This window comes from Rhododendron vialii, chromosome 5a (assembly GCF_030253575.1).
Source record: "Rhododendron vialii isolate Sample 1 chromosome 5a, ASM3025357v1".
NCBI classification, from domain to species: Eukaryota; Viridiplantae; Streptophyta; class Magnoliopsida; order Ericales; family Ericaceae; genus Rhododendron; species Rhododendron vialii.
Genome location: NC_080561.1, coordinates 39,052,284 through 39,074,243, shown reverse-complemented (window position 1 = coordinate 39,074,243; position 21,960 = coordinate 39,052,284). Strand labels below are relative to the sequence as shown.

Genomic DNA, 21,960 nt, shown 5'->3' with positions numbered 1-21,960 from the left:
GGCCGGCCAACTTCACTAGTTCTCATGTTCTCTGTTTCATGTGACCAACTTTGCAGTATGTGCAAAGATACAAAGGTCACCAATCCTCTGTTGGGTCGAGACCCGATCCCGATCCCGATCCACACCTTTACGCACACAAACACACACACACCGAGAGATTGAGAGAAAAATCACTTTGTATATATTCACAAACATATACAAGCTACAAAAACTCTTTGGAAACCACAACCGGCCCCGGCATTCTCCTCACTCTTTCCCTCACATTGTGCACCCCACTCTGGCGGCACTCTCCGGGGGAGCCACAACCGGCTCCCCCTCCGCACGCCCACTCTCTCTGCTCACTCAATACAATATGGGCAGAAGAAAGTAAAAACAAAACAGTGGACATGGGGAGGGATCCCCTGTGGTAGGCACACATGGGAGAAACCCAACATCCTCTTGTTTGCTTGTTGGCTATTAAGTGGCAATTGAACCCACAGGTCGTTGGTTCGAGGATTGGTAGAGTATCAACCAGACACAAGGGCAAAAGTCATAGCTAGATTCGTAATTAGGCACACTTTGACCTAATTTTCAGATTCAGGCTTCAGATTTACTCATTTAGTCAATCACCTTTAGGCACATCTCACAAGGAAAGTTCCAACAAGGACAATCTATGTAACCAATAATACCTCTAATTTATTGGTTTTATGGGTCTAAGTTTTTTGGTCTACAGACATAACAAATGTAGTGTTTCAGCCCAACAAGGGTATATTATTGTTCTCTTTTCCATTGCACTATTTTCCTTTCCATTCCCAATACCATTCTTGACTCAGACTGCCCCTTTGATGCTAAAACCATAGTCATCTAACATCACTTTCAACACAACAGAAGTTCAAAAAGAAAAAGGAAAAGAATTCACTACTGCATTTCTTATGCTACTACGAAGGCACTAGACGAACCTGTGAAATGGTGGATCGAGCCAAGAAGACCCTTAGAAGCACCAAAATGCCTTATCCGATACACACCCGAAACTGCATGAGCCGGAATTCTCCATTCTATAGTTGCATAGCTCATGGGGCTTAGTTTAGCAGGCCTTGACCACTTAAAACGCAAACAGAAGTCATCGTCGTCGTATTCTGGAATCCATTCCTCTTTTCCTTGGAGAATTTCAACCAATGCGAATGTGCCCTCGGTCATGAGGTCGTTTCTTGGGCAACCAGTCCAGAAAGTGACTGTAACCATGTCTCCCCTCTTGAATGTGGAATTTGAAGGGACGTCGATTTTAACATCGCCGAAGTTCACACCTAAGGGGGTTGTGTCGACAACTACTGGTGTAAGCAAGCTGATTTGCTTGTCAAGGAGATCTGGGGGTTGTGGGCCAGCTTCGACAGCTTGGCCATTGATAAGAGCCATAGATAGTTTTCTGAACTCCTGAATGTAGGCATTGAGTGTGTGTGGACCATAGAGAGTAGATGCTCCCTGAAAATCAAACCCGTCCTTGTTATTGAGAAAAGATTTTTTCAGACACAACTCACTTCAAATTTAACCGACAGTGGATGTTGCAAGTAATAAAGATGTGCATTTTTGAATTTAACTGAAGCATAGCCTATTTGACAAAGGAGTCTGACGAAAAAAGATTTATCCAACTCTGATTGATTAAGCCAAAAACATTTAGTCTGGTTTGGTTCGATTTACACGTCAGTTGAAAGTTTGAAACCATGTGGTTGAACCGACAAAACATGCACATGAGGTTTTATTTTTTTCCTTTTGCTTATGTCTTCTATATCTGATGCAAAAATTGTTTTGGAGAATTTGAAACAACAGACCTCGTAGCGCTGCACCTGATACTCCTCAAAAGTGGTCACATACTGTGAATACGCATTTGTAAGTCCTGCAATAACAACATGGACATTGCTGTTGAATTCACCATTGCGTCCAGAAGTCAGAACCATCTTAACAGCTTCTCGGAGGCGTCTACCAGCCATGGTTGTGAACTCTGCAAGGGGCAGACATTACAAATTAAGGTAACAAGGGGAACATGTAAATACCAATTAGTGTGCAAAAGACCAGATTGAACTCGGTAAATTTACTGGAAGGATTCTAGTTATGCACGATTTCCAGCAATGAAGCTGCTAATGTGGTCGGAACGTTAAAAAGTAGCAGAATTAGAGTGGCGAAGTCAGTAGCAAGAGAAGAGGACTGGATTAACCTCCAGGTACGCTGACAATGACAAGTTGTCCCACACGCAATATTTGAACTGGAAGTATCGAGGGCTGCAAAATAGAAGATTGTAAATATGTTTGTCAGTACTTCGATCAACCTATCTTGGTAGAAACAAATGCTTGGCCAAATTGCTCACTGTGGAATAGTTTCAGAGTTCAGACATACGAAGCACTGACACGCCTAATTGGTCCCCGATGCGTGTCAGGCAAGATAGGGCCAAAGCGGAACTTATGCGGGACACGCTGGGATATAATTGTCTCAAGTTAGAACAGATGGGACACGGCAAGGTTCAACTCCTAGTTTTAAAAACTTACTTTGAGGTTAATTTATATTATTCTAAACCAAAGGATAGTAGTTATAGATAAATTTAACATCATAAAACCCTTGTTCATATTATTATATCCTAAAAAAGATACGAATTGTAAGTAATTATTATAGCTTTGGTTCTTTCTCGGTACAATAACCATATAAATAACCACATAAACAATCATATGTGTAACAAGTAAAAACAAAAAAATCTTCCTTCCACGTCTCCATTCTTCGAGAAGTCCAAAGACTAGAAGTTTCCAACTTTAGCTTCTATGGACATTACAACGTTATAAGTACAAAGGAGTTGCTGTAACTCACTGCCCAATCATATGGCTCCTTCATTTCACCAGTATCAAGCAGAATAGGCTTTGGATGCTGACACTTGACCTGTTCCTCGGTTGGGGTTTTTAGTACATCCCTCACCAGTCTCCAAAAGGCATTTCCCTGAAGCAATATCCAGAAAACAGAATTCATATGCGTTTGACACACTATGGGGTTTATGATTGAATTGAAAGGTCTGCTTATGCACTGGAAACTTGACTTACCTTGTCATCTCCTTGCTGGAAATCAAAAGCTCCAGGTCCATCAGTGGTTCCTGCAGCAAAAGCAAAGCCCATTGCAGCAGGACATGTTTTCACCTTTTCATAACCCCCTCCTTCCTTGGGGATCGTGACCTCAAGGTTAGAGAAGTTTACATGTTCATGTTTGTAGCTAACCTTCCCTTTTAATTGCTCAGATGCTGCATTAAAAAGTTGCACAGCTTTTTTGAATTGCCTTTCTCCTATGATACGTGTACTCTCAAATTCGTCAGGGTACCTGCCACATAAATGATGTATAATTGTTTACGCAAGTGCTATGTCTCAACTCTCAAGAAACTTGAAAAGGTTCCAATAGTATGTACCCTGGACCGCGGCCATAGCACAATTCGTTTTTTCCATTGCAGGTACTGTGATTGAAATCACATGGCACCCCCGTGTCTAAACAAAATGCACCAAGTACATTGGGGCTTACATCGCCAACATTTGACTGACAGAATGCAGATACAAATTGAGGCTTGTCAGCTTGCCTAAGGGCACTTCTGACCCTTCTTGCAGCACTTGAAATTTTTGTTGTGGCTTTTCCAGGAGAAGACTGGAAGGACGATGCAAGTTCCATCAACTCTTTACCTGTAAGGCAAGATCTAAGTAAAGAACCAAGTAATGCAATTTTTTACTCCTTTCATGCTTTACTTCTCAAGTTGGAACCAGAATCTAGGATGGTTAGTGAATAGAAGGGAAATGCGTAGAATATGCACAGGTTGTTACAAAAAGTAACTGTTATAGCTGGAACTGTCAGTATGGATAATGTCGCTTGGATATATACATAAATTAACTAGACCTTGTAATTCCAAAAACAATTTTGTAGATGTAAATCAACCTCCTCCCGAAAGCTAGTAAAATAACCATGTAATTCCAACAAAAAAAGGTGTTTAACTTACGGTATTCATGAAGGTTAGGAATTACGCTGGAAACTCTTCGCGGGATCCTGATGGCTTCAAATTTCTCAGTATTTGAACTTCCAAGTTCATTCTCAGAAGTGTTTTTCTCATACAAATCCTCCATAAATCGCGCAGCAGCTCCTTTATTGTCACCACTAATCAATGAATTTGTACGGCTCATAGAAGTTCCATGTGTTGCAAACCAATTGAAACTACCGATTGGGCCCCACTCATCATCTACAAATTTCAAAAGAGTCATTTCTTTATCAACATTGTACTTATATTTACTCCGCTCAGTCACTGGATTGCTGAGATATGCACTTGGGCTACGGTTAACACCAGCATCCAAGAGCTCTCCTGAGAAATCAGGATGGGGGATTAGCACAGCAACAATAAGAAAGGGGAAAAATTGTATTGATGCACAATAGAATAGAAAACGAAAAGGAAAGATTACTTGAATCATAAATAAACTTACTTACCTTTATTTATAAAAATCGACCCTGTGCGAAGATTGTCGTGAGCTTCTATGATGCTTTTTTCAATCCCATCAACAATGACATCAAACGATTGGCGTACAAATCCAAGAGATGTTACAAGATATAACACATATTGGAGATAACCACCAGGCCCAGCATGAGTGTGAGTGCCACTGATAGCAACATTCTGTTCACCATACAAGTCACCGTACCTTCAAAAAGGAAGTAACAAAAGATCACTCAATAAGCGATAATACCTGGACAACTCTGCAAGTAAATGAAAAACTTGAACCCAGCTAACGGAAACAATTTGACACCTTGGGTTATTTCTATTCCAAATGATGAATCACTATGAAAATCAGATAGATCAACTGAAAAGAGCTTTCAGCCATAAAAATGATATGAAGATCCCAAAGGGCATATCCTTCTATTCTGTTACTTATACATATACATATATAAAAAATAAATCAAGGTGTCACCAAAGACGAAATGAGATTTATATACCTTGATTTCAACCTTTCAAGAACTTTCAACTTAACGAGCTGTGTACCCATGCAGGCATCAAGATTCACAAATACTACACGGTTTCCTTGAGGTTCTGCCACAATAAATGTACGAGCTCGCAACCTGAAGTGAAGTCCCGAAGTAGTTTGTTCCGTATTTGCATATCCCATCATATTCACATCTGCAGCTGGTCCTGTAATGTCATAACTTCCAAGGCCAATCAAGTAAGTGGATGCTGATACAGTTTCCCCAAAACTAAGTAGCACGCATACTAGGAAGGCCCAAAACCACATTGGTTTCATTGTTTGCCCTAGGAAGCAGAAGAACAGGAAAAGCTTCTTCAAAATGCCTTTTGAAAGAAAGGGTTATCCCTCATGCAATTATCTTCATCCTTCACCAAATAAACAGATACACCATGTGAGTACTTGTTCAGCATTTATCATTTAAGTTCAATTTGAACTTTTGAGCGGTATAAACTACACAGATGTGGGCTGAAGACTATTGAGGAGCGTTGTGAAAACAACCTGGGCTAGAATTAATTAAGACTTTTGTTGTGCCCCATCTATTGAAGTCAAGTCCCTTGATAAGTTGATATGGCAGAAAGATCGCAAAACAATAGAGCACTAATTGTTTGCTTATGCATTGCACAATCAGAAACTTCAAGCATAAAATCAAATCTCAGGGAAAGAACAAAGCAAAGGCATTTTCCCTTGTAAGCATCTCAAACCCTTAACTTTTTTTCCGCTCAAACAGTCAAACTCAAAATTTAAGTAAAATCTCCTAAAATCTCACTCCACTCCTTGACTCATACTTTATACCAACTAGACTTTTGGTCAACTTTATACTCAAATGAATGGAGGCTCAAATCTTTGTAGGCTATTTACTTCTTTCAAATTGTAATGCCATTGATGAACCTTCTAAGTTCTAACCACATTTGTGCTCAGGCTTGAGTTCGCCCACAGGAGTTCTCCCTACTAAATGATTCTTATACTCAAACTTGGGTAACGATTGCCAATTGAGGAAACTAATTAAACAAATTGACAAAGTCTTACCCCCTACAAGTAACTACACAAGGAAGAGAAAAAAACTAGTTTTTGTTCTTTTGATAAATAAGAAGAGAAACAACTAGTTAAGGTACCAATGAATTAGTGTGCCAACTTACAACCTAAACCAAGCTTGAAATCATGTCCCATGCAGCAAAAAGTATTGACTATTAAGCACAGGTCTGAAACTGAAAAATCCAAGTATACACATACCTACAACTGGACAAAAAAATTGAAGCCTCTCAAGATTCTTAACTATCTAAAAGCCATCCAGAAACAATTTAAACAAAAGCATCTCACCTTCTAAACATGCAAACAGTAAGATTAATACTACGGTAGTTTGTGACAAGATGCTTTAATCTACCAGCCCTAACGAGTTCAAAACAAAATACACAAAATTTGACACTTGGCCAATCTAATAGTAAATAGCTGAATTATGTGCAGTTCAATACACCAGTAACTAAACAGAACTTCAAACTACCAAATCATGGTCTGAAATTCAGCTCATTCCCGTTGATCACGTCCAATAATCTATCAAGCAGCTGCCAAAACAAAACCAATCACAGTTGTGATAAAGATTAACCAGACCTGACCCTTCAAACCATGTGAAACACAATCCAATAGCTCGACAACGGAGTTATCAACAAATCAAACAGCTAGCCGAATCATAACCATTGAAAGAAGTTTATACTCATTTGCCTTGAAGACAAAACACTGCGCTGATCGTTTTCCGTCGAGAGTCGATAAACAAGCCGATTAGTGAATTGTTCAAGTTTGAAGGCAAGTCAAGAAAATCGATCTCAAATGAACTTTTATGGAGCCAATCACGACCCAATCTCAACTAGCTTAATTTTTATAGACATCATAAACTGAACAAGCCAAATAGTACCTTGTTCAAGACTGATTTGAAAGCTTAAGTACAAGCTCGATTTATTTATGTAACAAACCAATCTAGAACGAGCAAACACGAGCTCAAACTCGAGTAGCTTGAGTCTTTTATCAACCTTGCTTCAGTCTAGATATGTAAACAATTGGCATTTTCCCATTTCACGACAGTGACAACAAGAAATCATTCATATATATATATATATATATATATATATATATATATATATATATATATATATATATATATATATATCGCGCTACAAATGTACACGCACATCGACCTAGCAACCAAAGTGCTGCCTTTTCGGGTAATATATATATATATCGCGCTACAAATGTACACGCACATCGACCTAGCAACCAAAGTGCTGCCTTTTCGGGTAATAATTAAGTATTCATCGATCGATGAGAAGCAAATTAGCATAAGGGAGAAAACTGGGTCTTACCGCTGATAAACAAAACATCGAAGATCACCTTCGTGGTTAATAAGGACTTCTAATTCTCGATTGGTTTTCACTGTTCTTCAGGAGGTGTCGGTTATCCCAAGTGCAGAATGAGAGAGCATGAGATCAGTCACGGTACATGCACACACACATATATAGTATTTTAGTGTGTGAGAGAGAGAAGTGCTTACAAAAACTATATTTCCTTTTGTACTTTTCTTTTCATTTTTTCGTCTAAATGTTCAATTCAAGTGAGTAATTTTTTAAGAAATCACAACTCTTCCGTTTTTGTTCTCGTGAAATCACTCCATCCAAATGTATTATTAGAGTAATGTGGTCCGTTTTTGTTCTCGTGAAATCACTCCATCCAAATGTACTATTAGAGTAATTTGGTGATCCTGGACACTACGGTGTTCTAACACTCTTTATCCCTCACGCATTTACGTGAGATTTATACATTTAGTGCTGGGCACTGTAAAAATACGCGGTGAAAAATGAATAAGGATTGCGGTTAGTTGTGGTAGTTGGGAAGAGTTAATATTTCGACACGTACACTAATTCTACTTTTTTGAAAATTCGTCCACATGGACCACATATAAAGTGCAGTAAATTTTTTTTTTTTTGGGTCAAACGGAAATATATAAAGTGCAGTATTTTTTACAAGACAAGGGATCCTCCCATTCAAAGTCACATTATCCTTTAAAAATGGCGTTCGCTCGCGTTCTACGCTTAGGTTCGCAATTTTCACACTAACGAATTTTAATTATTTAGAAAGTTTTTAAAAGACGTTTTTCACGCTCACACTTGCGTTCTCACAGTCGCACTTTCTCCTACGCCGCCATGCGCATTACATCTCCCTCCTATCCATTTGACGGCCTAGTTTGTTCAATTTTGCAACCGTTCACATTTCTTAGCTCTTTGAAAATGTTATCATGTTCTGTTTTCTCCTTTATTTTGTTTTGCAACTGTGCAAGTTTTTGCTCATCTGCGTTTTCCCTCGATGTACCGAGTTTTATAACAATTTCGTTTGCCGAGAAAAAAGAAGAAGTGCTAATCACTTAAACTATCAAAAACAAAAATGCAATCTTTAACCACATATTCATATCCATTTCTCGGGCACCTCGAAGATTCTCCAAGCCCCAGCAACACCGATTCCCCAACCGATTTTGCAGCACAAACAAGAGCGAACGGAACCCTAATAGGCTCGGTCCACGCTAGCCTCCTGAACACCAGCAAGAGAACCAACCTCGTCTCCCAAGTCCTAACCGCCATCCGATGACAACGACGGTGACAGTTTTGTTTGGAGGTACTCGAACAAGGGCAAGAGTGAAGAAAATCCTAGATCGAGGAGAGGGATTGAAACCGGAGCATGTTAGTCCAGTGGAGGTTGTAACGTGAAAAACAGCACTGTCACGATGTGGCTGAATTTGCGCGTGTATAGATAGACATAACCAACAACATACTGTGCTTTCTGACACTGGAGCAAACTACTATCATCTGGTGCCCCCACTATGGTGCTCTTCAGATCTTCCGTTTCCACCACGAGGACCTAAGAGATAAATAATTCCAACAAATTAATAAAAAAATGCTACAAAGAAGGGAAAAAGAATTTTACAAAACAATCGCTTGTACCTGAGGCCAATTACCCACATGCCCCAAACACAAGCTGGATCTAGGTTTGCACGACCCAACTGTAAAATTGAACAAGTCGACAGGGTTGACCCACCACGATCCTATAAGAAAGACAAACAAGTTCTCATTTTCTTCCATAATTCAATTGTCTTCCCCTCCTTTCCACCATTAAATTCAATTTCTTCTTCTTTCACGTTGAAACATGGGGTTTGTAGTAGTCTGTAGAATCTAGAATTGATTCGGATTGATGGTTTGATCAGTGGTGATTTTACTTCTACTCTTGTGGCATCTAAGCCAACTATGTGGCCTTGGATGCTACGCCCACCTTTGCTTGCGTCTAAGTAAACCAAAGGATGGAGGGAAGAATAGGAGAATGAGAAGTTTGTAGAGAGAAAAAGAGCTTTTCACTATGAATGTGAAGTACAAAGCTTTCAAGTGATTTAGGAAAATGAGATCCTCGCCTATTTATACACCAAGTGAGAAGTTTAGAACATTCTCTATAAATTTCTCAACTACTCTCTCTAGAATTCTATGCAAATATTTACACAAATTGAGAATTATATACAATACTCTAAATTATTCTAAGAGATGATTCTAGAAGTTCTCTAGAACTTTCACGTTGCCCTAGAGAACTCTAGATAGTTTCAGAAAAATTTCCATGTCTTGGTGGGAAGCATGTCAGGTGGCCTTGACACTTATTCTACTCTTGAGCTACCAAGAAACCATGGGAGATTAGTTCTTTAATTCTTTTCCTTTCAACCCATGACCAATATGGGCTTGAAGCTTCCTTCGCGGCTCATGGAGCTTCTTTTTAGTGGCTTCCTTTCATGCCTCCAAGGCTCCGAGCATGGCCGGCTCCGCAAACCTTAAGCCCAAAAAAATGTCCAAAAATTAAGGTCTTCACTTGTTTTTAGTACCTAGTATATATGTGTTGCTATAGGGCCCATTTTTTAACACATGAATATGTTTTACATAAAACCTAATGGCCCAATAAAATGGAAAGGAGGAAAAAACAAAAAGCGAGAACAAAGTCGGATCACGGGATGTCGGGATAGGTGAGTGAATAATCTTTGAAAAAATTATTCAGTGTGGTGAGTGCATCATTAACATGAATGCATCTTTTTCCTTTTAAAGGATAATTCTCATTGCAAACAAACCTAACGAACTGACGAAGAAGGAACTACACGTTAAGTGATAGGATATTAAGGGCCTCATTTTTTAGGATCGTCTTAGGCCTCCGAAATCTCAGAGCTGGCCCTGGCGCTATTACATTGTATTCTGTCAGTATTTCAATTACATTCACTTGCTACCCCTTTGCTGTCATTCACTCACTTACAAAATAGGTGGGCTCGAGCTCGGCTAGCCATCTTCTATCGTACGTAGCTCGAGCTCGGCTCGCTTGAGCTCGAAACTCGCGTGGGAACCAAGCTGACAAGGTTGTGGGCTGAGAGCTCTACTTATTGAGGATTCTCTTGTATATATTCCACTTCTTCATTTTTCCAATGGGGGACTCATGTGAAAGAAATTTTCACTTCCACTTATTCTTATACGGTATAAGTATGTGTACACGCAAAATAAATGTGGTTCTAAATTAATTGAAAATGAAATGGTTATACAGGATAATTGAAACAAAAGCCAACTAAAACGGAGTTTTTGTTGGAAATAAATAAGACTAGACTAATACTTCAAAACTTTTTCTTTGTTCTTCATAAAACGCTTATTTACCAGAAGGAATTAAAAAAGAAGAAAAAAACACGATAGCATGAAACTTTGTTGGGTTTTTTTGTTAGCTGATTATACACCTTGAGAAGAAGAGGAATTACACAAGATATTGTGAAGTGAAGTCCTACAACGCTCTGGTACCAAAGTAATATGAAGAATATAAACGTGAGGGCACCCTCAATTCAAGAGTTAGCTTTTCGGGTAGAGTTCTACCCAAAACCGTATAACAGATACAAGAGATATGGACCATGATTTACTTTGTCTTAGCTTGACTAATTTTCTTCTTAATGCTTCTCTGGATGTGAATAACGATAACTGCCAAGTTCCCAACTACAGAAATAATGCTCATTTTTCTGGCCGATTGTGCGATCATGTGGTGGAAGTTAACCTAGCGTGCAAGGACTCGAACGATTTTCTAGAGGCAAATAAATCCAGTGCACAGTTGGGAACGGAGAGAGATCCGGAACCGCAGAATGTAGTCCAACGTTGGTTCCCGATTGGCATGTGATTTTTGGGTGTGTGAGTTTAGTTTTGTTAAACGTAGTGGAAATGGTGTTGGCTCACTTTCTAGTGAGTATGGAGTATGGCTGTGTAAGTGTCTCCACTTGGGAGGCCTATCCACCGGTTTGGCTATCTACGCCTTTGTCCAAAGATAGATATGCCTTTTGATGGTTTTTCCTTATCTTATTGGCAAAAAAAAAAAAAAAGTTCTCAACTACCATCATCATCGGGTTGCTGCTTTCTTTTTCCTCTGATGTGAAACAAATGTGCATTTTCACTGTATTACAATAGCAGATGAAATTTTAGTACTTAAAGAGGCATGCAAACTAGACCAATTAAAAGTTGTTGGTTAGAAAAAAAAAACCAACAACATAGTACGCATTAAATGTTGTTGGTTAGAAAACCATAGTACTCGTAAGGCATGCTAATAATAGCACTTCAAGATTGGAACTTAGTAAGGGCGGCTCTAAGATTTAAACGTGAGCCACACCATCAAAGGGTATATCCATCTTTGGACAAAGGCGTACGTAGATAGCCAAACCGGTGGATAAGGGCCTGCTTTCACTTCTTTTTTTTGCCAATAAGATAAGGAAAAAACATCAAAGGGTATATCCATCTTTGGACAAAGGCGTAGATAGCCAAACCAGTGGATAGGCCTCCCAAGTGGAGACACTTACACAACCATACCCCATACTCGCTAGAAAGTGAGCCACACCATTTCCGGCCACTACGTTTAACAAAACTAAACTCACACACCCAAAAGTCACATGCCAATCGAGGACCAACGTTGGACTACATTCTGCAGTACCGGATCTCTCTCCGTTCCCAACTGTGCACTGGATTTATTTGCCTCTAGAAAATCGTTCGAGTCCTTGCACGCTAGGTTAACTGCAAGACTTAAGAGTTGTAATTTCTACCAAGTCCGAAGAATAGAATCGCCCGGTGAGCGCGCGTGCTTGTGGGATTCTGTACCTCTATAGACACGTTATGCCTTTAAACTAATTTGTCTTTAGACCTGTAACTTTAACCACGGATCCTAATTGCAATCAATTCACAAACCAAGCATTCATAACCCCAGTTGCGAAGAGGAAAAAATAAGTGAAAGCAAGCCAGAAGTTTAGTTTCTTCTGAGTCATCAACTCACCACGTGCACGCACGTGTATTCTTACTAATAAGTAGTCTGATAATACTACATCATACACTACTAAACTACACACGAAATGTCTTTGTTTGATCAGGCATGTCGAATCTCCATCCTGTAGGCCTCCCATCTCCTCGGGAGTAACCTGCCAAAAGAGGGGAACAAGAAGATCAAGATGAAATATAACAAAAAACTGCATAAAACACCGATAAGAATTGAGCTACAAAGCAAGAAGGAGCGATCCGAAAAACCAAAAAACAAGACGGACAAACCACATCATTCTGCCGAGTCACGTTTGCGCTTCCTTTCACCCTCTTCTCTCATTTTATCCTTCTGTTCAGAACAAACAACCTGAGTTAAACATGTTACTCTATAATACGAAATTAAAGAACACATACCTTCTCACCTCATCAAACAAAATAGTAATACACCAAGAAAGCTGAAGCCCAACTCAGCCCGATAGCTATTGATCCTCAAACAGGTTTAATAACTTTTTTTAAAAAAAAATGTAAGCTAGTCACAAAATCTAGATTTGCATTTCCAATGTATCACAGCACCAGCCAATGGCTTCAAAAAGAATGTTTTAAGAAAGGAACAATTTTGAGAAATTACTATCACCCCTCCCCCTTGCATCCATTGATCCAAGACATGTGCATCCAATAGCTGCTAGAAAGGAGTGGCAGAAGGGTATTGCAGAAAAGCAAGAGGATAACATAGAACACCACAAATCTACCTTTACTTTTTATAGATACAACTTCAGGTCGGCAAAAAGCAACTCCTTTTCCAAAGCAACTATCGCGGCAAAATCTTTCTCCTTTTTTTCCAATACGTCGAGGCATCTCTGCTTTCATAAGAAGAGTGTTAGATCCAAATACCATGCAGATATGCCAACATTCTTATGTTAAAAAGGAAGATATAAACACCAGAACATGACAATATATTACACAAGAAGATGTCTAAGATTCTTAATGTGACAGTCACGTGCCACTAGATCAAATATCGGCTCCATAATTTAGGTCACGGGTTGACTATGCGTGGCTTGGACATATGACAGGAATTCTGGAGCCCAGCTAGCAACCGCATGCCCAAAAGCGCATGCGCAAGCGCACACACACACATCCTAAAAAAATTCATTGAACTCCACTCTTAAATCAACCTTCACTTTGGTAACTTTCAGCTAATTCAGTTTAAGTTACATTATATCATAATCATAAGCGTGACAGCAAACCTTCAGGGATCCCTTCACGGGGATTTCCAATTCCAGCAGCACATTCAATGCGGCCTTTACCACAACTGTATTCATCCAGCCAAAAGTACCTCCATAGAAGCGTGTACCTTCTATTGTTGATCACAAAGGACGTGTCATCCCCCCTCATAGGAACGACCGTCTCCTGCATGTGACATACCACTGAGCAGTTTAGCTCCATATATAAATTCGTAAAAGCAAGTAGAAGATAAAGTAATAATCTGGCACTGTAATGTATAACTTGAACGCGACCCTGGAAAATCCACAATGTTTCCATGTCCATGGTTGGGGTAGCAGTAAAAACTTGCAATTATTTGATTTTTTCTCCAGTGTGAGGTGTTAGTCAAAAGCTACTGAAAGCATGGGCTCTTACATTGTTCCTAAATATCTGTTTTCCAAGTGCATTGCGAACAAATAAAATAAAACTAGTTCAACCAGCCTATTTACTCTTGAATCATCCCAACATCCCGATCCACAAGGGACAACTACAAATTATCATTACCATATTCATTGGTTCTAATGCCAATTTCGGCATTCCCTTCTCCTAGAAATCTTTGGTGTTCGGTGTACATGGCAAACAATCCTAGCATCCAATTCAAGCTACTCCTAAACCTTGAAATGATTTATGTCTTTTACCTTACAAAACACCCCTCTTAACTTGCTCATACTTCAACTATTTCATATTTGAGGAGTCATGTGCAGCTGAGCTACTAAAAAATATCTAAAACGTGCAACCAAATGGCCGTCAACTTGAGTAACCAGAAAAAGTACTCCGTAACAAAAAGGCAACGCAAGAAAAAAACCTCTATGAGTCATATTCTCACTCAATTTACCCGGCAATTTATGACACCACCAGCACGATCATATTCAACTTCTCCTTCTTCATATTCAACTTCCTCGGTAGATGCCTTGCCATACCTCTCCTTGACACCCTCCATTCTGTACTTGGCATGATTAGATACTGTCTTAAACTTCTCTCGATCTTCTGTCTGAAAATCATAACCAAATTCAAAACTCAGTATGCACCATCTCTACGAGTGAAAATTCACGACTGAATAACAGGGCACATACCAAAGACTAGTTGCATATGACATTTCTCCTCCATGGAAAAGTTTTTTTTTTTTATTCAGCTTGACCACACTTGGTCCAAGCCCTGACTTACGAGCTTCTCCTGATTCCAGCTGCTTTGTACAACTACATGCCGCTGCAATCCCCGAAGAAAGATTTGTTAGCAAGGAAATGAAACACTAAAATAAAAGAAACACAAGAATAAATGACGTAACAATTGCAATCATTAGCATTCAGATATAGTCAAGATATGGAGGAGAAAATATGACAATTCATTATTCCATGCGCATAAAAAACAGGACTCAATCCCAACCATTCATGTCAGGAACTTGTAATAAAAACAAAATTAACCGGATTTAACAAATGACGTCCCTGTATTTCAAAAGGACAAAAGGAAAACAATCCATAAGAAGAGAAACAAGGGACAGGCATCGCTCCATACAAGCAGACAAAAGGAATATATTGGAACGAAAAATCAAACCCTATCCAAAATCTACCAACTCTTGTCAAATGGCAATGCAAGAACAAGTGATCCATGCTTTTCTTGGCCCCTCATACATAATGAGGCACCATTGAGGGTTTAAAAGAACAAATTGGCCTACAGTCTACTCTTTCAAATAGTAAAATCCATATCCAATTTCCTATGAGTCAACGCAACGAAGCAAACCTTAACAACATCCCAGTTTAACCTTCGGGAGGAAAAATTTGGTACGTTTGGAATACCAACAAGGGATTGAAATGATGCATGAGGACGGAAGAGTCAAGAGATCAGCACACTTTTGCCAGAAAGATTGTTCGAGAATCAAGCATCATCATGAATGTTAATGATGATGATGATTAACTGAGTGCCCGAGTCTCATTCTACTATATATTTCTAAAAAAATTCCAAATTCCAAGAATCTGAGAGCACCCTTCCAAGAACGACAGGATTCACCTGTCACGTACAACAAACCGGGCAAAGTTCATTTGTTCCAGGCTGCTAGCAAATTCTCTTACTCCTAGAGATAACATCACAAAATGGACAATGGAGGGTTACAGAAATCTACCATCACTTAATAAAACTAATAATCTTGCATTTTAAAGATTAAAGAATACAACAAAAGGGGGAGCATAGGTTTGCACTCGGAGAATGTATGTACGACTAATTTTCTGACGTGCAACTAATAATTTAGCAAGGTTTTATGCCAAAGCTTGCGCAGGCTCGGATAATGGCTAGTTTTCACAACATAAATGCGTGAAACAAACAGATTCATGTCAAGAAGCGAAAAACAACACCCAGATAGCATTAGCAACACTCAACACCGTTAATTCTTGCTTCGGGAAATTCCGGTTTATTGTGATGAAAAGAGGTGCGTGAGTGTGTTTGTGCAGAGAGAGAGAGAGAGAGAAGACATGTAAATACATATATCTATACACCATACACACGAACATATATATCACCGAAGACAAAATTCACAGAGAAACTCCCAACTCCATGTTCGACAACCCGAGAACCAGAGACGTTTGCCACTCAACCTTAACGTTAGATATGTGCGCAGAAGATAGAGAATTGAGAGAGAGACAGAGGCGAGGTTGGGGGCGGGAAGAACCATACCTTCCTTCTTTGATGATCTTCGCTGGTTCGTTTTAGGTATTCAAAACTCTTGCGCTCGCTTCAATAAATTCTCTCTCTAAACGTCTCGAGCTCGCTTCAATAAAATTCTCTCTCTAAATGCCCTTACGCGGGGTTGAATAAATTTTCACTCTATCTCTCATCACTTACTATATATTACATTAAAAAACGACCTGACTTATCGGCGAGTAGTTCTAGGATCACACCTTTTTTACACACCCAAATACACACACATATACACAAGTGTATGAGTCCCACACACACTAGAGTATGTAATGTGTGTGAAGTCCACACACTTGTGTGTGAATATGCATTTGGGTGTATAAAAAGGGTGTGGTTGTAGAATTATTGCTTCTCGGCAGTGGGGACTGCACCACACCATACAGTTGGACAAATAAAGAATCTTATTGACTTTATTTTCATGTTCGGAATTGTTCATACCGTAGAGCTCGTCGATAACTTCAATCACGTCAAAAATCATATTAATTGAAAACTGTTTAATACCTGATCGGATCACATTTATGTTTTTGAAAATGGATATTGTCACACTGGATCAAACCCATCAAATCTAATTTAGTAAAGTAAAAAGACACTCGGATCAGATATCAAACAGTTTCCGATTAACATGATTTTTGATGTGGTTGAAGTTCTCGACAGACTCTACAGCATAAACGGTTCCGATCATGAAAATAAAATCGATACGAGACATTATTCGTCCAATTGCACAGTGCAATCCCCATAAGAAAACTGCCGAGAAGCCAAGTCCTTAAAAAACATCTCTCAAAAACCAAAAACCAACAAGCAAGTTCCGAGAGTCGATGTAAAGTGTGTGTGAAATTAAATATGAATAAATTAGGTTTTGTTTGTTTCGATGTAAATTATTTTACAATGTAAAATATTTTAAAAATAAATTTTAAATTTATATTTTCAGTATTTAATTGGCATATAAAAATATTTTTCAAAACAATGACAAATTATAGGTTCTGAAATATTTTAATCAAATAAGCTCTTTCTATTTCTCTTCCTCTCTCATTTTGGATCTAATATGATTTAGGATAAAAAGAGAATGAAATATGCGGGTTTTGAAAAATGCCGAACCATCAAGGTGAAATGCAAAAATGCTTACGGCCAAAATTAGAGGAAAATATTTTCACTCCGTTGGTGCAAAATGTTTTACCTTGACAATATTTTTCCCCTTCTTTTTTAGCGAAATAACAGAAAATGGGTAAAATATTTTGGAAAATGACGGCTCATGACGTGTTTTGATAATTAATACCCGCCAAAGACATTTACAGCATTAACAAATGTTCTCAGCATGTCTTTGGTGTGTATTAATTATCAACACATGTCCTTGGCCGTCATTTTCCCTTTTTACCTCCAAATAAATAGAGCCTAGGCCCAAAATCCCCGTTTCTTATGGGATAATGACAGGTCGGTTCTATTTTTCAGTTTTATGGCCAACCAAGTCCTATATGCGTTTTGTGTGTTTCCTTATAGATTTTGTTGGTGTAATTTTACAAATTTACCCCAATCCCCATCTCTATAAATACCTAAGCGTAAATATTTTTCTCCCCACTTTCCAAAGCTCCCCCCCTCCTCTTTCACCGCCGCCCTTTCCTTCTGCCCCTCCCACCATCCTAGCCTTTTCCCCCGTTGCCCCATTCTCCCTTCCCCCCGCCTGTCAGCAATGACGGCCAAGATCTCATCCGCCGCCGCCGCCCAGATCTCATTTGCCTAGCGACGCCACCATCCTCACCAATGACGAACGGTGAAAACGGCCCCGCCACCATCCGCCCAATCTCCCCTCCCCCCATCTTCATTCGCCGCTGCTGTCTGTCTAACTATTCGATGGATGGTGAAAGCGACTGCTTCCGCCGGATCTCATGTTCGCCGCGATGAGTTTGTTATGGTTTATTTTGAGTTTTGATGGCGAAGAACCAATTTAGATCTGTTTATTTTTTGCTTTGGTTCAAATTTGGGAGTAGGTGTAATATGTAGATTTTTTTGTATTGTTAGTTGTTGTTGAAAAATGTATGCATTATAATTTGTGAAAATTTATATGCATCTCTATTAATTATTTTGATGATTAATTCAATGATATTTTTATTCGGCAAATACAAAATTATCGAAAAGTCGATTCCCGAATTAAATATTTTCGTGACCTTGAAATATAGCATAAAGTCTCTTGGATTCATGATTTATATTTACAAAGACTTTATTGAGCTCAATACATGCTTTAACGGTTTATTTAGATGAAATTGTGAGCCACAGGTTGACGAACCGGCTGACAAGCCGGCTGTCTGAACAGAAAGCTGTGACAACCGGACGACCACCCGGATGACCACTCTATCAAACGGCTAGTTTCAAACGGCTAGTTTCCAACGGCTAGTTTCAAACGGCTAGTTTCCAACGGCTAGTTTCCAACGGCTAGTTTCAAACGGCTAGTTTCCAACGGCTAGTTTCCAACGGCTAGTTCCAACGGCTAGTTTCCAACGGCTAGGAAGCATATGGATGGCTATATAAGGCATCAAGAACTCATTAATGAGAACATACACAAGCTACAACATTCCATATTATTGCAAGAGCAAATTCTCAAAAGATCAAAGCCAAAAATTCTCATTGTTCTTCCACTTTCATATTATTCTTGAGAGAAAATTTGTACAAGTCGTGAGCGATAATTTTCATACCTTCTTCACATACTTGTATTTCCTAAGTGAGTGTTTGAGTCAAACACTTGAAAGCTTAGAAGACCAAATTCGGGTTGGAATTTGGGTGTTATTGTTTTTGAGAAGTTTTCGGAGAAAATTCTTGCGGTTGTGCTAGCTCCTCGGGAAAGCTAGAAGCATTCGGTTCTTGTAAGCACCCGCAAGACTTACAAGTTGTAATCTTTTAAAGATTAGTCTAACCTTCAAGTAATTGCTTGAGGAGAAGTGGAGTAGGGCCGGACCGTGGACAAATCCGGACCGAACCACTATAAACGGGTTCTATCTCTCTATCTCTCTATTTTGATTGCATACTTATTGTTTGCATATATTGTTAGAGATAAATTTTTATTGGTAATTATTACTAGCAATCCTATTCACCCCCCCTCTAGGTTGCATAATTTGGGTAACAATTGGTATCAGAGCCTCGGCTCTTGTTTGTAGATTTAACCATCTAAGAGTTAAGATCCATGGCAACCACTAGTAATGTTTCTTGTATCGAAGGTCAATCGTCCAATAGACCTCCCTTGTTCACCGGAGAAAATTACTCTCATTGGAAAAATAGAATGATGATCTTTATTCAATCCACGGATTATGATCTATGGAAAATTATCAAAAATGGTCTCATTATTCCTACTAAGAAAGTTGGGGAAGAGACTATGCCTAAATCAGATAATGAGTGGAGTCATTCGGAAAAGACTTCAATAGAAAAGAACTATAGAGCTATGAACCTTCTTTTTTGTGCTATTACTCCCAATGAATATGATTGTGTTTCCGCATGTGAATCGGCTAAAGAAATATGGGATAAGTTAGAAATGTCACATGAAGGAGATAGTCAAGTTAAGGAGTCCAAAATTGATATTCTTGTGCATAGCTATGAGCTCTTCAAAATGAAACCGGATGAATCTATATCTCAAATGTTTGCTAGATTTGCTAGTATTACTAACGGTTTAAAAGCTCTTGGAAAGATTTACAGTCAATCCGAAATGACAAGGAAGGTGCTCCGTTCCATGCCAACCAATTGGGACACTACCACCTCCATCATCCTACAATCCAAAGATTTCTCAAAATACACGATGGACAAGCTCATGGGATCTCTCATGACGGAGGAAATGCATCACAACCTCAAGGGTGAAAAAGAGAAGAAAGTTAAGGATCTTGCCTTCAAAAGTACAACAAGCAAATCAAAAAGCAAGGAGGATTCAAGCAACGAAAGTGAGGATGATGAAATGGCGCTCATCACAAAAACGTTCAAGAAACTCCTCAAAAATAGAGCATCTCACAAAGGCAGAGGATTTTCAAGAAAAGATGGAGGCAAAGAAGAAAGTAGCAAAAAGGATCCAATCATTTGCTACGAGTGCAAGAAGCCCGGCCACATCAAAAGTGAATGTCCATATGCCAAAAAATATTCAAAGAAGGACAAAAGGAGAGCTATGATGGCCACATGGGACAATAGTGACGATAGTAGCTCCGATGAGGACGATGAGCAACAAGAGGTCGCTAACTTGTGTTTCATGGCCATCGAAGAAAACGAGGTAGATCTCGACTCATCCTATTCCTTTGATGAATTGTTTATTGCCTATAAAGAGTTGAAAGTAGAATTTGAAAAAGTTGTTTCTAAAAACAAATTTCTTAAAAAGGTTGCTAAAGATCTCTCACTAGAAATGGATGATTTAATTGAAGAGAAAGATATTTTGGAGGAAGAAAATGAAAGTTTAAGAACCTCTTTGGAAAAAGAAAAAGAGTATTTGAAGGATACTTCCAAAAACGAATCTTTAGAAAAACAAATTGATGATTTAACTAATTCTCTTTCAAAACTCACTAATGGAAAAGAAAGTTTAGACATTCTTCTTGGAAAACAAATGGTTTCTTTTCACAAGGCCGGAATTGGTTATAATCCCACTCAACACAAAAATCTTTTTGAAAAAGATGTTCCTCCTTCTAGCCATTCTAAATTGACATGTCATTATTGTGGTAAAATTGGTCATATTTCTCCTACATGTCCTATGAAAGGATACTCATCTTCTAATGCAAAAAAGGTTTGGGTTCCTAAGAACCGTATCAATGCTAACCTTCAAGGACCCAAGATGATTTGGGTACCAAAAGTCAAGAATTGATGTGCTATTGTAGGTATGCTTCAAAAGTTCTCTCAAGGAAGGAAGTTGGTACCTTGATAGTGGATGTTCAAGACACATGACCGGTGACAAGAGGGCTTTCAATTCTCTTTCGCCTAAAGATGGTGGACATGTCACATTTGGAGACAACAACAAAGGCAAAATCATAGGAATCGGTGATATAGGTAATTCTCCTATTATTGAAGATGTTTTACTTGTTAGTGGTTTAAAACACAATCTTCTTAGCATAAGTCAATTATGTGATAGAGGAAATCGTGTTATCTTTGAAAAATCCAAATGTATCATTGAAAATGTCAAAAGTAACAAGACACTCTTCGTTGGACAAAGACTTGAAAATGTATATGTTTTTAATCTCAATGATTTAAGTAATTGTGATATAAAATGTTTTTCCGCTTTGAGTGAAAATAGTTGGCTTTGGCATAGGCGCCTAGGACATGCAAGTATGGATGCTATTTCAAAACTCTCTAGAAAAAATTTGGTAAAAGGTCTTCCTAAAATCAAATTTGAAAAAGATAGACTTTGTGGTCCTTGCCAACAAGGAAAACAAACCAAGGTTTCTTTTAAGTCCAAAAATGTTGTTTCAACTACTAGACCTTTGCAATTACTTCATATGGATTTGTTTGGACCAACTCGCTCTCCAAGTCTTTGTGGAAACTATTATTGTCTTGTTGTTGTTGATGATTTCTCTAGATATACATGGGTGATGTTCCTAGCTCATAAGAATGAGGCTTATCCTAATTTCACTAAACTTTGTAGAAGAGTTCAAAATGAAAAAGGATTTGTTATTTCTAACATTCGTACGGATCATGGAAAAGAACTTGACAATTCTTTATATGAAAAGTTTTGTGATGAACATGGT

The 21,960-nt window shown here is 38.7% G+C and overlaps 2 protein-coding genes across 4 annotated transcripts; both read right to left on the bottom strand.

Moving 5' to 3' along the window:
* Positions 1-655: 655 nt before the first annotated feature.
* LOC131326760 (neutral ceramidase 1) lies at positions 656-7,518 on the bottom strand. Of its 3 annotated transcripts, XM_058359633.1 has the most exons (11): positions 7,346-7,479; positions 6,493-6,553; positions 4,969-5,359; positions 4,468-4,676; positions 3,989-4,345; positions 3,413-3,677; positions 3,057-3,327; positions 2,830-2,955; positions 2,189-2,252; positions 1,806-1,975; positions 656-1,458 (listed from the first exon to the last, which is right to left on the bottom strand). In XM_058359633.1, the coding sequence occupies exons 3-11, from the start codon at positions 5,268-5,270 to the stop codon at positions 910-912; spliced, it is 2,313 nt and encodes a 770-aa protein (XP_058215616.1). In that variant the 5' UTR covers positions 5,271-5,359; positions 6,493-6,553; positions 7,346-7,479; the 3' UTR covers positions 656-909. The 3 variants fall into 3 exon arrangements, with proteins under 3 accessions (XP_058215616.1, XP_058215615.1, XP_058215617.1); XM_058359632.1 differs by lacking the exon at positions 6,493-6,553 and having other exon boundaries at positions 7,346-7,518; XM_058359634.1 differs by lacking the exons at positions 6,493-6,553; positions 7,346-7,479 and adding an exon at positions 6,600-6,804.
* A 4,888-nt stretch (positions 7,519-12,406) lies between these two features.
* On the bottom strand, positions 12,407-14,638 carry LOC131327903 (uncharacterized). Its single transcript, XM_058361024.1, has 4 exons — positions 14,418-14,638; positions 13,567-13,729; positions 13,072-13,179; positions 12,407-12,483 (listed from the first exon to the last, which is right to left on the bottom strand). Exons 1-4 carry the CDS (start codon positions 14,520-14,522, stop codon positions 12,407-12,409), a joined length of 453 nt encoding a protein of 150 aa, XP_058217007.1. The 5' UTR covers positions 14,523-14,638.
* Positions 14,639-21,960: the final 7,322 nt, after the last annotated feature.